General features: G+C 34.0%; 3 protein-coding genes across 7 annotated transcripts; all 3 read left to right on the top strand.

Annotated features, from left to right (window-relative positions):
* Positions 1–1,940: 1,940 nt before the first annotated feature.
* On the top strand, positions 1,941–3,790 carry LOC130941196 (uncharacterized protein At4g26485-like). Its single transcript, XM_057869612.1, has 4 exons — positions 1,941–2,082; positions 2,188–2,386; positions 2,469–2,749; positions 3,675–3,790. Exons 1-4 carry the CDS (start codon positions 1,941–1,943, stop codon positions 3,788–3,790), a joined length of 738 nt encoding a protein of 245 aa, XP_057725595.1.
* LOC130941530 (EH domain-containing protein 1-like) lies at positions 3,715–7,345 on the top strand. 2 transcript variants are annotated; one of them, XM_057870075.1, is made up of 10 exons: positions 3,715–4,007; positions 4,321–4,434; positions 4,585–4,687; positions 4,789–4,838; positions 5,101–5,229; positions 5,313–5,564; positions 5,669–5,748; positions 6,385–6,511; positions 6,676–6,819; positions 6,903–7,345. In XM_057870075.1, the coding sequence occupies exons 1-10, from the start codon at positions 3,864–3,866 to the stop codon at positions 7,086–7,088; spliced, it is 1,329 nt and encodes a 442-aa protein (XP_057726058.1). In that variant the 5' UTR covers positions 3,715–3,863; the 3' UTR covers positions 7,089–7,345. The 2 variants fall into 2 exon arrangements, with proteins under 2 accessions (XP_057726058.1, XP_057726059.1); XM_057870076.1 differs by having other exon boundaries at positions 3,782–4,007; positions 4,321–4,438; positions 6,903–7,344.
* A 664-nt stretch (positions 7,346–8,009) lies between these two features.
* On the top strand, positions 8,010–10,966 carry LOC130940615 (grpE protein homolog 2, mitochondrial-like). Of its 4 annotated transcripts, none has more exons than XM_057868815.1 (6): positions 8,011–8,305; positions 8,924–9,128; positions 9,207–9,403; positions 9,483–9,650; positions 10,174–10,302; positions 10,572–10,966. In XM_057868815.1, the coding sequence occupies exons 1-6, from the start codon at positions 8,162–8,164 to the stop codon at positions 10,659–10,661; spliced, it is 933 nt and encodes a 310-aa protein (XP_057724798.1). In that variant the 5' UTR covers positions 8,011–8,161; the 3' UTR covers positions 10,662–10,966. The 4 variants fall into 4 exon arrangements, with proteins under 4 accessions (XP_057724796.1, XP_057724798.1, XP_057724795.1 ...); XM_057868814.1 differs by having other exon boundaries at positions 8,014–8,305; positions 8,915–9,128; XM_057868813.1 differs by having other exon boundaries at positions 8,010–8,305; positions 8,924–9,403.
* The last annotated feature ends 4,680 nt before the right edge of the window (positions 10,967–15,646 follow it).

Raw genomic sequence — 15,646 nt, 5'->3', positions numbered from 1 at the left:
TGGCTGCCTCCTCCATATCCTTTAATGATTTCTGACATGCCAAATAGACAGGCTATTTCTGAGTTGTTTCCAAGAGTTAAAGATCTAATTACTGAAGATAGAAATTGGAATTAGAATCTCATTCAAGAACTATTTCCCCAAGACGTTGCAAACAGGATTTTGTCAGTTAAAATTCAGCAGAGTAGGGACAAATTGCAATGGGATTTGAACAAATCCAAGCAATATGATACAGCTTCAGGTTACAGAATTGGCTATTTATTTTACCATCCGCCTCTGGAGCTTTGCCCTAATTATATGCAACAGAAAAAGCCGTGGATTAATCTATGGAAGTTGAACTTGCCTCACAAAATTAAGCTATTTATTTGGAAAGCTCTCCATGGCCGACTTCCGGTGCTTGCTCAGATTCATCACCGCATCCCATCTATATCACCAATATGCCCTTGCTGTCATGAAGTAATGGAAACAGTCACTCATTGTTTGATTGATTGCTCTAGAATTAAAGATGTATGGTCTCAGAGTTATCTTCGTAACTGTCTTCCCCCTCAGAGTTCTAACGACTTTTGGACATGGTGGACTGCATCAACAGAGATACTTAACCCGTTGAAGAATGCTGACCGTAATCCTCAATTGCTTGCCATCATTTGCTGGAACTGCTGGAAAGCTTGCAACCAGTTGATTTTTGAAGGTTCTACTTCTATGCCGTCTGCCATTCTAGCAAGCTCTATCAAGTTGCTCCGTGAAATCCAAAGAACTCCCAGTTTAGGTCGTCATCTCCATGAGACAAGCTTTTAGGTGCATTCAATTTGATTTATCATTATTTCTTCTTTAAGATTTTTCTTCGTTTTTCGACCACGCACCGTTGGATGAATACCTTCAGTGTAGTGTTTTTGGGAAATCCCCACCTTTTATTATGCTGTCCTGCTTTTGGACAACTTTGTATTTTATTTTTTAATAATTAATGAAATATAACCTATTATATTTGGAAAAAAAAAATGTTTGGCATAATAAATTTAAGGTTTTAATTTTTCTGGGGAATAGGTGAGCAACAAAAAAAATTATAATTTCACTGGCGAGCGATGTAATGAGTATCTGAAAGAAAATGGATCATCTTTATTTTTATTTCTACGGTAGAGAATAAAGTGTAATCTCTCACTTTTAATTTTATAAGTGAAACCAAAAATAAATAAGAGAGAGAGTAATGAAGAGTGAGATTAAACACTAAGTGTATATTTGGGCGCCATTATTTTGTTAAAAAAGATCTCTTTTCATTGAAAAAAGATCTTTTTTTATTTTTTAACGTGTTTAGCAAATTTCTAGTAGTAAAAGTAAAAACACTAGTAAAATAAAAAAAAGATTTTTTTTGAGAAGCTGTAATTTACATCTTTTTTTTAAAAGATCTTTTTTCCTTAAAAAAAATGTTTTTCATATAATAAATAAACAAAAAAATACTTTTATATTGTTATACCCAAACATAATTGATAGATAAAAAGACCTTTTTACATGAGATATCCAAACATAAAATTACTTTTACTTCTCTCTAAGATTTTTTAAAAATAGATAACTCGAAAAAAGATCTTTTTTTAAAAGCTCACCCAAACAAGTCCAAATACTATCCAATTTTTTTTTCCACTAGAGAGAATTCACTCCCGAATCTGAAAGGCTCAATTGTGATTTGTGCAATGCCATTAATGAGAATAATATATCTTATCCATAGAAAAACTCAGCAATTAAGCAATTGCCTCTCGGAAAATGAAGCTGTAAACACCTAATTAAACTTTCTCGGAAAATGGATGAGTAAGCTAATCAATGTGGACTATATATATATATATATATATATATATATATATATATATATATATATATTGCTAGCACTAGTATCAGTATTTGGACAACTAGTTACAATGTAGTTTATGGTATCATTCGAATGCATGAGTAGTAAAATGAAAGTAAAAAGAATTAAGCACTATAAGAGTTGTCATCAGATACTTCTTGTCGGAGAGGGGGACTTCTCATTTGCACTTAGTTTGGCAACGGCATTTGGTTCAGCTTCAAACATCGTTGCCACTTCCCTTGACTCCAAAGGTACAAAAACTACGCTTTTGTTAGCATATTCATTCATCAATTCCATACTATGTTGGTTGATTCCTGATGTTTTTGTATTCGTTCCAACTCTTTTTCTTTAATTAGAGTCACTAGTGAGAAATTACTCTAGAGCTTCAAAAAACTTGGATGAGTTGAAGAATCTTGGGTGTACTCTTGTGCATGAAGTAGATGGCCACATAATGAACCATCACCCACTTTTAAAGAACAAGTTATTTGACCGAATAGTCTTCAATTTTCCCCATGCTGGATTTCATGGAAGAGAGCATGAGTGGCTGCAAATTATGTAAGTTAGTTTAACAAGAAATAAAACATTTCATGAGGGTGCTTGATTATTAAGTTAACAAAGTGTACTACTTTTATTTCAGGCTTCACCAGGAGGTTGTAAGTGGGTTCTTGAAGAGTGCTAGGAAGATGTTAAAGGAAGATGGAGAAGTTCACGTTACACACAAGACAGCATACCCTTTTTGTAACTGGGAAATAGTGAAGCTAGCTAAGAAAGCTGAGTTGTCATTGGTAGAAGAAGTACCTTTTGAAATATTTGATTATCCAGGTTACATTAACAAGAGAGGTCATGGAGATAGATGCGACCGAAGCTTTCCTGTTGGTCAATGCAGCACCTTCAAATTCTCTAAATCAGACTTTATTTGTACATCTACGAAGCACGTGTGTCTGCTCACTCTGCTGTCCAACCGTGTCAAAAATAAAAAATAAAAAGTTCTTTTTCGAACACGTTTAGATACACCCTAAATATCATTACTTGATAGTTTATTGGGTAGTGTCTGTACATGTTTTTTTAAAATAGCTAGTATAGTATTTTGTTTTGTTTTGTGAAAATATCTAGTAAATGTTATGTTTTGTGAAATGAAAATACCTCCTGGTAGAGAGTATTTTGTTTTGGGACATTATTGTACATGGTTGACGATATTATTAGCTATAATGATATAGTAATTAGAATTGGAAAAGTATAAGGAACTAATGAAATATTTATATAATGTCTACAATGTAGGATTATAGAGTATTAGAAATAGAATCATTAGTGTTACATTTTTTCATCAGCTGAAATTTTTGAGATGAGTGGTATCATGACATGATATCCTAGTATTCGGATGGTTATTTTAGATAGTATGAAAAATATTCATTTTGTAACTTAATAATTATACACATTGTACAAATAGTTCATTGTCGAGATCCATTAGAATTTTAATTTCACTCTTAAAATGTGTTGTTATTGCGGTTTTAAATAAGTTAATTAATTTTATAAAATTTTTACTTCGATTTAATTTACTCATCTGTATACTATACTTCCATCCAAACATGTGAATGGATTCATCTTCTCATTGCACGTGAAACCTATCTCAAATAATCTTCAAATCTTGATGTGTGCTAGCAATAAACACATGGTTTTTTTTTTTCACAATTTTAATTAGACACAAATTTTAGAATAGTAATTGAAAATATTTAAATATTAGATAAATAAAGCGGAAATTATAAACTTACAGTATAATTATTTCCTTAAACGCATTTTTTAACAACGTTAGTTTTTTTGTTTAACCTAAAATCGTTATAATCAGTTGAAAACGATGTCGTTTGCATTTTGGTTTTGTTCCTCAACATTTTCCCTCACTTTCTCTGTGTTTCTGAGGTGAATACTTCAATGGACAACAAATATTCAATGCAGCAACATTGATCTCCATTACAAAGAATATTTTCCTTTTTTTCCATCCAGTTTCTTCTTCTTCTTCTTCTTCGCCATCGCAGCAATGTTCGTGTTCATGGTTTTATCCTGCCACGTGTCCAAAACCATTTCTCGAAGCTCAAGGCTTCTCTCTGCTTCGCTGAGGTCCCAACACTTATCCACCTTCTCCGATCACTTCCAATCCCTACTTCCCCAATCGCAGAGCGAGGTAATGGTTCCACTTCCATAATAAATATTCGATTTTTCTTCCCCTTTTGTGTTGTAGGGTTTTAGCTGAAAAATTGACGACTTTTAACGAAATTTAACATCTTTACTATATTTTGGTTTCGTATGTCTAATATTTTTAGGCAGGACTATTACTAATTTGATTTCTCACACTTGAAATGCGATTCTAATCTTTGTTAGCTCCTTTTAGACTAACAAATTTTGCATTTTTTTTGTCATGTATTTTTTCTAATCTAATATGTTTTTTTATATTAATATTGTTACATGAATTGATTCCCATAATCTACATTGTACAGGTCTCACCTTCCTCTGTGACCTCAATAATTGATGGCTTGAAGAAACTCTACATCCAGAAGTTGAAGCCATTAGAAGTTACATATCGTTTTAATGATTTTGTATTCCCATTATTGGTCAGTAAGTTCCTCTATTTTTTGTCCTTTGAAAAATTGACTTCCCAATCTAGATTCACTGTCAACTTTAGCTGCTCACTGTATTCATTTTTTTATGTTTATCTTTTTTCTATGCACAATTTATTGACTGAAAATTTTTACACACACTAGACAAATAGTGATTTTGAAGCCAAGCCAATGGTTATGCTTTTGGGTCAATACTCAACTGGTAAAACAACATTTATCAAACATCTCCTTAAAAGTAATTATCCAGGCAAGTGGTTCTCCGTTTTGTGTATTTGTGTATACATATAGGATTGCTAATCTTTCTTTTTGGAAATTTATTTGATAACGTTTGGTTTCTCATTATTGCAGGAGCCCATATTGGACCTGAGCCTACAACTGATCGGTTTGTTGCTATCATGGTATGTGCCAAACTTCCCATGACTGTATTGACATCAAGATTTTCTATGTTTCAAATTAGTAATCAATTTGATTTCTAGTTATTAACAAGATCCAACTTATCTGTATAAGGTACAAAACTTTATAGTGGAGTTAGTACTTTGTATTCTAGAATTAGTGATGACTTTTAATGATTTGAATTATTGGTATCTGTGATACATCCAATAATCTACCTATTTCGTAGTAAATAGGAAAAAGCTTACTAATGCATAAATTTTAAGACAGTCTGGGCCTGACGAGAGAACCATTCCTGGAAATACTGTTGCTGTCCAAGCAGACATGCCATTTAGTGGTCTTACAAGTTTTGGCACAGCATTTTTGTCAAAATTTGAGTGTGCTCAGATGCCTCATCCGGTAGGTTGCGCTAGAGCCATTGAAGCAGTTTATCAGATTTTCCTATGGTATTTGGACTTACTCTTTTATGCAAACATCCAAAGCTACTAGACCAGATTACACTTGTGGATAGTCCTGGAGTTCTATCCGGAGAAAAGCAACGAACACAACGCTCGTATGATTTTACCGGTGTAACATCTTGGTTTGCTGCCAAATGTGATTTGATACTTCTCCTGTTTGATCCTCACAAGCTTGATATTAGTGATGAGTTCAAGCGTGTGATCTCATCCTTACGCGGGCATGATGACAAAGTTCGAGTCGTTTTGAACAAGGCAGACCAAGTTGATACTCAACAAGTAAGAGCATGTGTAGTTAAACTGCCATTTGTTTATTTATTAAATATACTGCAACATGGTAATTGGTAAGGTGCAACCTAACCCATTTTTGGTCTTATTTGCAGTTAATGAGGGTTTATGGAGCATTAATGTGGTCACTTGGGAAGGTGCTGAATACACCTGAAGTCACACGTGTGTATATTGGGTAGGTCACTTTATAAATGTATTTCTAAATTCTAATCAACTGTCATCACTTAAGTGTTTTTTTTTCACTTGCAGAGTTAGAGAGACACTTTATTTCTGAAACTATATGGTTGTGGCTATTGTTTGTTTTATTTGAAGAAAACTTGTTTATTTTCAATTTTTTTCCACCTTTTGTCTTTTGTATCATGTACTATACAATTTAGAAATGATATAACCGAGTTCTTTTCCTTGATCATTAGATTGCCATGTGCTGTTTTGTGCTTAAACATTTTATTCTGTCAGATCCTTCATTGATAAGCCTGTAAATGATGCTGTCGGTGGTCCAATCGGTAGGGAGCTCTTTGAAGACTCTCAGGGATAGTTTTACATAGATAAAAAGCGTTAGGGACAAAATTGAATGAATTGGAAATGTTAGGGATATAATTGAATAAAATTAAACGGTAAGGACAAAAAGTGTACTTTACCCTTTCTAAAATTTTATGGTTTTGGCTATGTTTTTTTTATTGGAAGGAAACTTGTTTATTTTCATTTTTTCCACCTTTTGTTTTTTTGTATCATGTGCTATACGATTTACTCATGTTCCTTGATCATTAGATTGCCATGTGCTGTTTTGTGCTGAAATACTTTATTCTGTCAGCTCCTTCATTGATAAGCCTGTAAATGATGCTGCTGGTGGTCCAATCGGTAGGGAGCTCTTTGAAAAAGAACAAGATGACCTTCTTTCAGACCTAAAAGATATACCAAAGATGGCCTGTGATCGAAGAGTGAGTTCCGTGTTATTATTTTGTTTATCTCAGTTATATTTTTCCATTAAAATCAGACCACTCATATGTTCATGCATAATTATATTCCCCAAATTGCTAGTTGTGTTCTAAACTTCTAATAAATAACAATAACAACTTTGTTTGTGTGTATTGACTAATTGTAGATCAATGAATTTGTAAAACGGGCACGAGCTGCCAAGATACATGCTTGCATTATCAGCCATCTTAAAAATGAGATGCCGGTTTTGATGGGCAAAGCTAAAGCTCAGGAAAGGCTTATTGATAATTTGGCTTCAGAATTTGTAAAGGTAGGAATTCAGCATGTAATCTGATGTGTTTCACATGCATTTCACACCCAAACTCATAATATGACTTTAAACTTTGAAAACAGGTACAAAGGGAATTCCATCTACCTCCTGGGGACTTCCCAGACATTGAGCATTTCAGAGAGATACTGAGTGGTTTCAATATTGACAATTTTGAGAGATTGAAACCAAAAATGATACAAGCAGTAGATGATATGTTAGCTTATGACATTCCTAACCTCTTGAAGAATTTTAAGAGTACCTATGATTAGTTTAAGAGCAATTTTGCCAGTTAAATAGTTATTGCATTGATTGGAGTTTAAGATATCTGCAACATATTGTAGATGTTATCAGATATCTTTATTTTGTATTTTCTATTCTTTTTTGGGGGGTTTAGACTGTGTTCTGTATTATTAAATCATTTTTGTAATAGCCAATAAGTTCCAAGTCAGAAAATAATGTAAGAGTTGATAACCTTCATTGTAGTCCTCTAAGAAATCATTGATTTAATCACTTAAAGCTTGGTTGGTTCTGTCTTAAATTTCTTAAAAGCACTTCTTCAAAGTTTGATCACTGAAGTCAAACAATTACCACTTGTGCTATGTCTCATAATATTTTAATTTTTTTTCTTCCTTAGGTATTTTTCAATCCAGTAAAGTATGATTAATTCGTGGCGTATTTGAACTTAATTTAAAAGTCTGTTACTAGTTAAATAATTGCTGCATATATATAAAAGGATTGAAATTCTCGATACTTAAAGAAACAAGTGAATTGACTACTTAGCTAACTTAAGTTGATTTATGCCTCATAGTTAATCTTACATTTTCTCTAAAATTTGTATTATCACACATTCAGCAAAAAATTATTTTTTATTCAGAATTAATGTATTTTTTTAATTTTTACAATATTTTTTAATTCGAACTGCCAAAAACAAATTTATAAAGACTAATTCATCGCGAATCTAAACTTCATTTAAAGGTTTGTTACTGGCGAATAAATTGCTGCATGCATAAGACGGGATTCAAACTCACATTTACTTAATCTAACTTTCTTTTAATTTGCCGATGCTTATGGCTTTGTTAACTTTAGCCCAAAAAAAAATTTTGTTGACCCAAAGAAGACAAACATAATAGCTTAGAACGACGTCGTTTGAAAATTATTGAATTTTATTTTCTTTTTTTTTTTCCTCCGCCGCTATCATTTTGCTCACGTTCTCTCTGTTTTCTTCTGGAAACAAGCAGCTTCCACAGAAACTCTCTTCTACTTCCCTCACATTGATCTCCGCTTCAAGCTTTCTCCTTTTCTCACTCAATTTTCTCGTCTCTTATTCTTCTTTTTATCAGCGATGTTCGTCTACAAGGTTCTATACCGTGTTTCCAGAACCATTTCCCGAAGCTCCACGCTTCTCTCTGCTTCGCAAAGGCACCCCCAATACTTGTCAACCTTCTCCAATCACTTCCATTCCCTCCTTCCCCAATCGCAAACCAAGGTAGGTTCCCGCCTCAATCATAAATATTCCATTTTTTTCCTTTTTTGTGTTGTAGGGTTTTGCTAGGGTTTTAGCTCTTAGCTGAAAATTTAATGACTTTAATAATTTTAACGAATATTCTCGTGTTCTTGTTATCTATGCTCTCTCTTCCATAGGGATTGTTGATTATTTTTTTGGGTGGGAATATCCAAGTTCAGCACTTTGAAGCTCCTGTTAGATTTTTAATATTTTTTTTCGTGATTTGTAATTCCTATTTTAGTTCTAGCTTGTGATATAGCTTCTCCAATGTTAGAAGGTGCTTTAGTTAAAAAAAAAAAAGGATTTTAAAAAGTGTGATCATTTTCCTTTGGACAATTTTAGAAGAAAGAGTGTTGAATAAAAAAAAATCAGTAATCTGATACATGCATATGAACATAGCTTTTTCTTTTTTAAAAAAAAAAATTATGGAGAGCAGAACAATTTGCTTGAACTTATCTTTCTGTATTATGCCCTGTAAAACTATAAGTTTAAGATGATGCAATTATTTCTGTTGAAACTGTTTATTTGAGTAAATGAACCCATGCAGTGTAAAATATTCATGAAGTTTAACATTGCTTTCTAATATTCCAGCTGATTCAGGTTCAAGCCAATTTGTTATATCCACCAATAAATCCTTCTTTGGCTCCAAGATTTGGATTTTCTTCATCAGCATCACCTGACGAAAAGGAAAAGGCAAATAATGTGGGAGATTCTACAAATGATGACCCTGCCAAAACAAGTGTGGATGAGAAGGAAATTGATCAGGGTGAACAAGCCAAAGGTGCTGATCAAAGAGAAGAATCAGGTTCTGCTTCTGATTCTCAATCTCAAACCCCCAAAAGGAGGAGAAAAAGTTCTAAACGAGTTGCATTTTCTGATTCAGATTCTGATATAGAGAGTGAAGATCTATCAAGGGATGATTTAATTAAGCTTGTTGCTGAGAAGGAAGAACTTTTGAATTTGAAGCACAAAGAGATTGAGAAAATGCAGGATAAAGTTCTGCGTACTTATGCAGAGATGGAGAATGTCATGGACAGAACTAGACGTGAATCAGAGAATTCAAAAAAATTTGCCATACAGGTCTGGAATTTGAACCTTTTTATGTCTTTTATTATTTTATTTTATTAACTGTAAGCTGAATGGTTTAAATTTGTTTCAGAATTTCGCAAAGAGCTTACTAGATGTTGCGGACAACTTGGGAAGAGCTTCCTCTGTTGTAAAGGAAAGCTTTTCAAAGATTGATGCATCAAATGACACCTCCGAATCCGTAAAACTCTTGAAAACACTTTTGGAAGGTGTTGAAATGACAGACAAGCAACTTTCAGAGGTAGAATGTTCTACTTTATTCACATTTTCTATAATTGTAGCTGTCTAAGCTAATCTAGTTTTCTATCTTTTATTTGGAGTAATTTGCATAGATAAGGTTCCCTACCCAACAAGGGGACTCAAAAAAATAAAATAAAATCTTCGAACCTATTGCTGTTATATACTTATATTCATCATTAAAGGTGGGTTGAACATTTTCTGAGTGAATGTGAGTGCAAGTGTGATTTGTTGAGCACTAGGATACAGTGCTCTGGGCTTTAGGCTTTCGCGTTTGGTTGGTGGTGGCTGAGGCGCCTGCAAACAGTACCTTTGAGACTTGGGGGCTCCATTTGTCTTTTAACTTCAAAAACTTTTTTTTTAAACGATTTTCTTGTTAGTTTCTGTACAAGCTTCTTGTTGTAAATGCCTTCATGGGGGTGGCATGATGAGTTTGGGGATGCACTTCAGTACCTTTCTGCATCATTGAACCTGCTAAATTTATTTCAAGTTTATAAGCTTATTGAAGTAACTGCTTCTGCTTACAGGTACTTAAAAAGTTTGGTGTTGAAAAATTCGATCCTACAAATGAGCCCTTTGATCCAAATATGCACAATGCCATCTTCCAAGTTCCTGACAGCTCCAAGCCTCCAGGCACCGTTGCTGCTGTTCTCAAGGTAATTTACATAACTTTTGGTTCTATGAAGGGCTGCGATTCGGTTTTCCAACTATTGAATCCTTAACAATCTCATCTCATCACGTTACTTTTTGTAATTCCCTTTCAATTTATAATGTGACAATACTAAGGGACCTATCTCGCCATTTGTAACCCACTTCAATCATTATCAATCATACCAATCATTCCCATAAAAGGGCTCTTTGATCAATAGTTTATTTAAGTGATTTGGAAATGATTCAAAATCATGTCTTTTGGATACATTTGCAGGCAGGATATAAGCTTTACGATCGCGTTATTCGCCCGGCTGAAGTTGGTGTAACCCAAGCTATGGAGGAGGATAAGAATGCAGCTGAATGATAGACTAGGCATTAACATATGGTAACTAGTAAGAGCTCATAGGATAAAAAAAGAGAGATTCCTAAGTGAGTTCTTATTGGGAATCATCTAATTTTTCTTCCAAATATGTATCTTTTCAGAGCATCATGACCAGTTGTTTACCATTGAGCAATGGACTATTCTTTTCTTCTAAGCTTTTTAGAGTGACAATGATGCCATAAAGATGGGTTTGCTACCATCAGATTTTGGTTTGTAACAATGCTGCTTACACTGATTCTTTATAGTAAAATTCTTGGTAGTGGGAGGATGCAACCCTTGTAGTTGTATGTTCATGCCATAGTTGTCATATCTACCTCTAATTAAGCATACCATGACTTGGTTAACATATTTCAGATAAGACAAATTTCTATATAAACCATGGAGGAGGAAGAATAATTTTTTCCTTCCCATTAATTGATTACTATAGAATACTACAAAATAATTGAAGAAAAATGAGAAGATGTAATTAAAAAAAGGACATAAATGAGTTATTGTAATCAAATGTAGAGTAAGAGTTTTATACAAAGATAATAAAATCTGTCTTTAGATCATCTAAGAATATCATTTCTGTTGAGATAAGATTTGTTACGTGGATGCCCATTTATGAAGGGCGGTGTAGTATTCTCAAGGAAGAATGCTTTTAATAAGCATTTGAAAATCTATCCTATGTACATCTATAAATAGAGGTCCAAGCCTCTGAAAGTTACAGAACAAAATTACCATTCTCCCTTTCTTTCATACACAAGCAAATAATAATAAATCAATCCTCTTTTATGCTGCAATCAAATACTCTTCTCCTTATATTTCTACTACAATTCTTTCTCTTCTTTTATTTTATAAGTATTTTAAATTCTATTTTCTATTACTCTTTACATATAATATTAATAGCAATATTAATCATCTTTATTATATTGAGATTGTAACAATAAACAAATGCGATTCTCTCTCTCTTTATTTTTAATACTTCTTTCTATCTTTGTATATATATACACAATACAACATATAATTTTAATTTATATATATATATATAAATTATTATTGAGCTAATTATTTTATACTAGAGTCTTCTATTTATACAACTTTATTATATATATCTTTTATTTCACAATACGTTATCAGCACGAGACTCTGATCAAATTTTTAGGAAGACTCAGGTAACAATTTTTCATTATGTCGAAGCTCTCTCATCTTGAATTCAATGCTCTTGATATATCTGGAAACAATTATTTATCATGGATATTAGATGCTGAAATCCATCTTGATTCAATGGATCTTGGAGATACCATTACGGCTGAAAATAATGCATCCCAGAAGGATAAAGCTAAAGCCATGATTTTTCTCCGTCGTCATCTTGACGAAGGATTGAAAAATGAATATCTTACATTAAAAGATCCTGCAGATCTTTGGAAAGACCTTGAAGAAAGGTACAATCATCAGAAAACGGTGATACTTCCTCAAGCCCGGTATGAATGGACGCATTTGCGTTTACAAGATTTTAAATCTATAAATGAATATAATTCTGCAATGTTTCGAATCACCTCACGAATGAAATTGTGTGGGGAAAAAATAACTGATCATGATATGTTGGAGAAAACTTTCTCAACCTTCCATGCCTCGAATGTGCTCCTGCAGCAGCAGTATCGAGAGAAAGGGTTTAAAAAATATTCTGAGTTAATTTCTTGCCTTCTTGTTGCCGAACGCAACAATGAATTGTTATTAAAAAATCATGAAGCGCGCCCAGCTGGCGCCGCCCCATTTCCTTAAGTAAATGCGGCAAATCATTACCCCAGAAGAGGTAAATGGCAAGCTTTTAATAACAAGAAAAATTATGGAAGGAAAAAGAATTATGTTCAAAAGAAAGGATCTCACCAGAAGTGGGACAAAGAAAGGAATATCGGGCAGAATAAATCAACCGAGGAGAAGTGTTTCCGCTGTGGTGGAAAGGGCCATTGGTCACGTACCTGTTGTACCCCAAGGCACCTAGTCGATCTTTACCAGGCATCTTTGAAAAAGAACGACAAAGGAAAGGAAACCAATTTTGTTTCAAATGATGCTGAGAACTCCACCACTCATTATGATGTATCTGATTTCTTTGAGGATTCTGAAAGAAATATTGGTCATTTGATCAATGATGGAATAGTTTAATATGTGGGATTGTGAAGTATATATGTAAATAAATAATGTAAAGAACTTATTGTTAAGTTGTATTTTCTATGTATTTAAGTTTCAAATGTAATGTACATAAATAATGAAATATTAATATGAATTTTGAAATTATTAAATGTGTCGAATTTTAAAATAAAATTTCAGTATATGACATTATTTTATGTACAGCGTTTCTTAGAAAAATAATTCTGATCAAGTATTCAATTTAACTGTGTATACTACTCATTTTATTATTATTTGTTTTTGAAGAGAATGGCAAGGATATGTAATGAAGATGTATGCCTTGCGGATAGTGCAAGTTCGCACACTATTCTCAAAAGTGATATATATTTTACCCATCTTGTGTCAAAAGAGGAATATGTTAACACTATTATTGGGTCAGGCAATGTGATAGAAGGCTCCGGAAGAGCTATAATTTTGTTTCCTGGAGGAACAAAATTTATAATAAATAATGCACTGTTATCTACCAAGTCTCGAAGAAACTTGTTGAGTTTTAAAGATATTCGCCGAAATGGATATCATATTGAGACTATGAATGAGGGAAATCATGAGTATTTATGTATCACAACTCATGATTCAAATAAGAAAGTTATATTAGAAAAATTACCCTCACTTTCATCTGGGTTGTATTATACCAAGATTAGTGCAATTGAATCACATGCCATTGTAAACCAGAAGTTTACTAGCTCAGATGAGTTCATAACTTGGCACGACCGATTAGGTCATCCGGGAACAACCATGATGAGGAGAATTATTGAAAATTCTCACGGACATTCACTAAAGAACCAGAAGATTCTTAAAACTAGTGAATTTTGTTGTGCTGCATGTTCTCAGGGAAAGTTAATTTTAAGGCCATCACCAGTAAAGATTGGATTTGAGTCTCCTGAATACCTAGAAAGGATTCAAGGTGATATATGTGGACCTATTCATCCACCATGTGGATCTTTTAGATATTTTATGGTCCTAATAGACGCATCTTCGAGATGGTCACATGTGTGCTTATTATCTTCTCGCAACCTGGCGTTTGCGAGATTATTGGCTCAAATTATTCGATTAAAAGCACAATTTCCAGAAAATCCAATTAAAGCAATTCGTCTTGATAATGCTGGTGAATTTACTTCCCAAGCTTTTGATGCTTATTGTATGGCTAATGGAATAAGTGTTGAACATCCAGTAGCTTATGTTCACACACAAAATGGGTTAGCAGAATCACTTATTAAGCGCCTCCAATTAATCGCCAGACCCTTGCTTATGAGAACAAATCTCCCAACCTCGGTTTGGGGGCATGCTATTTTACATGCCGCAGCACTTATTCGTTTGAGGCCAACGAGTTATCATCAATTCTCTCCTATGCAATTAGCTTTTGGCCAGCAGCCAAATGTTTCTCATTTAAGAATATTTGGGTGTGCAATATATGTTCCCATTGCACCACCTAATCGCACCAAAATGGGACCCCAAAGAAAATTGGGGATATATGTTGGATATGATTCTCCCTCTATAGTGAGGTATCTTGAGATACAAACTGGTGATGTGTTTAAAGCCCGGTTTGCGGATTGTCATTTTGATGAATCAAAATTTCCAACATTAGGGGGAGAGAATAAGCTTCTTGAAAAGGAACTTAATTGGAATGCATCATCGTTGATGCATTTAGATCCTCGATTAGGGCAATGTGAACTAGAAGTTCAAAAGATTATACGTTTGCAAAGAATAGCAAATGAATTGCCTGATGCATTTTCCGATACAAAGAGGATAACCAAATCTTATATACCAGCGGAAAATGCCTCAATTCGAATTGACGTCCCAGTAGGACAAGTAGCCACTGAAGCAAATTCACGCCAGAAGCGTGGCAGGGCGGAAAATGCCCCAATTCGAATTGATGTCCCAGTAGGACAAATAGCCACGGAAGCAAATACACGCCAGAAGCGTGGCAGGCCTGTCGGTTCCAAAGATAAAAATCTTCGAAAGAGAAAAGAGGTAAATACGATTCCTGTTGAAAAAGACATAGTAAAGACACCGGCAGTTGTCCAAAATTCTGATATAACGCCAGAAGACGTTCAGGTACCTGAAAATTGTGAAAATGATGAGATCTCAATAAATTATGTCTTTACAGGAGAGAAATGGGACCGAAATAAGACAATTGTCAATGAAATATTTGCATATAATGTGGCATCAGATATCATGCATGAAAGTAAGGATCTTGAGCCAAGATCAGTCGAAGAATGTCGACAAAGAAATGATTGGCCAAAATGGGAAGCAACCATGAAGGCTGAATTAGACTCACTTGCAAAACGTGAAGTCTTTGGACCTGTAGTCCATACACCTGAAGATGTAAAACCTGTTGGATATAAGTGGGTATTTGTGAGAAAACGAAATGAGAAAAATGAAGTTGTGCGCTACAAAGCCCGACTTGTGGCACAAGGTTTTTCACAAAGGCCTGGTATAGATTATGAAGAAACGTATTCCCCTGTAGTGGATGCGATAACATTGCGTTATTTGGTCAGTTTATCTGCATATCATAAACTGCATATGCATTTAATGGATGTGGTAACAGCCTATTTGTACGGCTCATTAGATCGGGATATCTATATGAAAGTCCCTGAAGGACTAAAGATATCTAAACCATCCAGTGAATATTCGCAGGGGTTATACTCAGTCAAATTGCAAAGATCTTTATATGGTCTAAAGCAATCTAGACGAATGTGGTATAATCGTCTTACTGAGTATCTGGCCAAAAACGGTTTCAAGAATGATGATATCTGCCCATGTGTTTTCATAAAGAAAACTACATCTGGGTTCATTAT

Source organism: Arachis stenosperma, chromosome 7 (genome assembly GCF_014773155.1).
Source record: "Arachis stenosperma cultivar V10309 chromosome 7, arast.V10309.gnm1.PFL2, whole genome shotgun sequence".
Taxonomy (NCBI): domain Eukaryota; kingdom Viridiplantae; phylum Streptophyta; class Magnoliopsida; order Fabales; family Fabaceae; genus Arachis; species Arachis stenosperma.
Note: the sequence above shows the minus strand (reverse complement) of the source record. Positions and strands in the feature narration are given on the sequence as shown.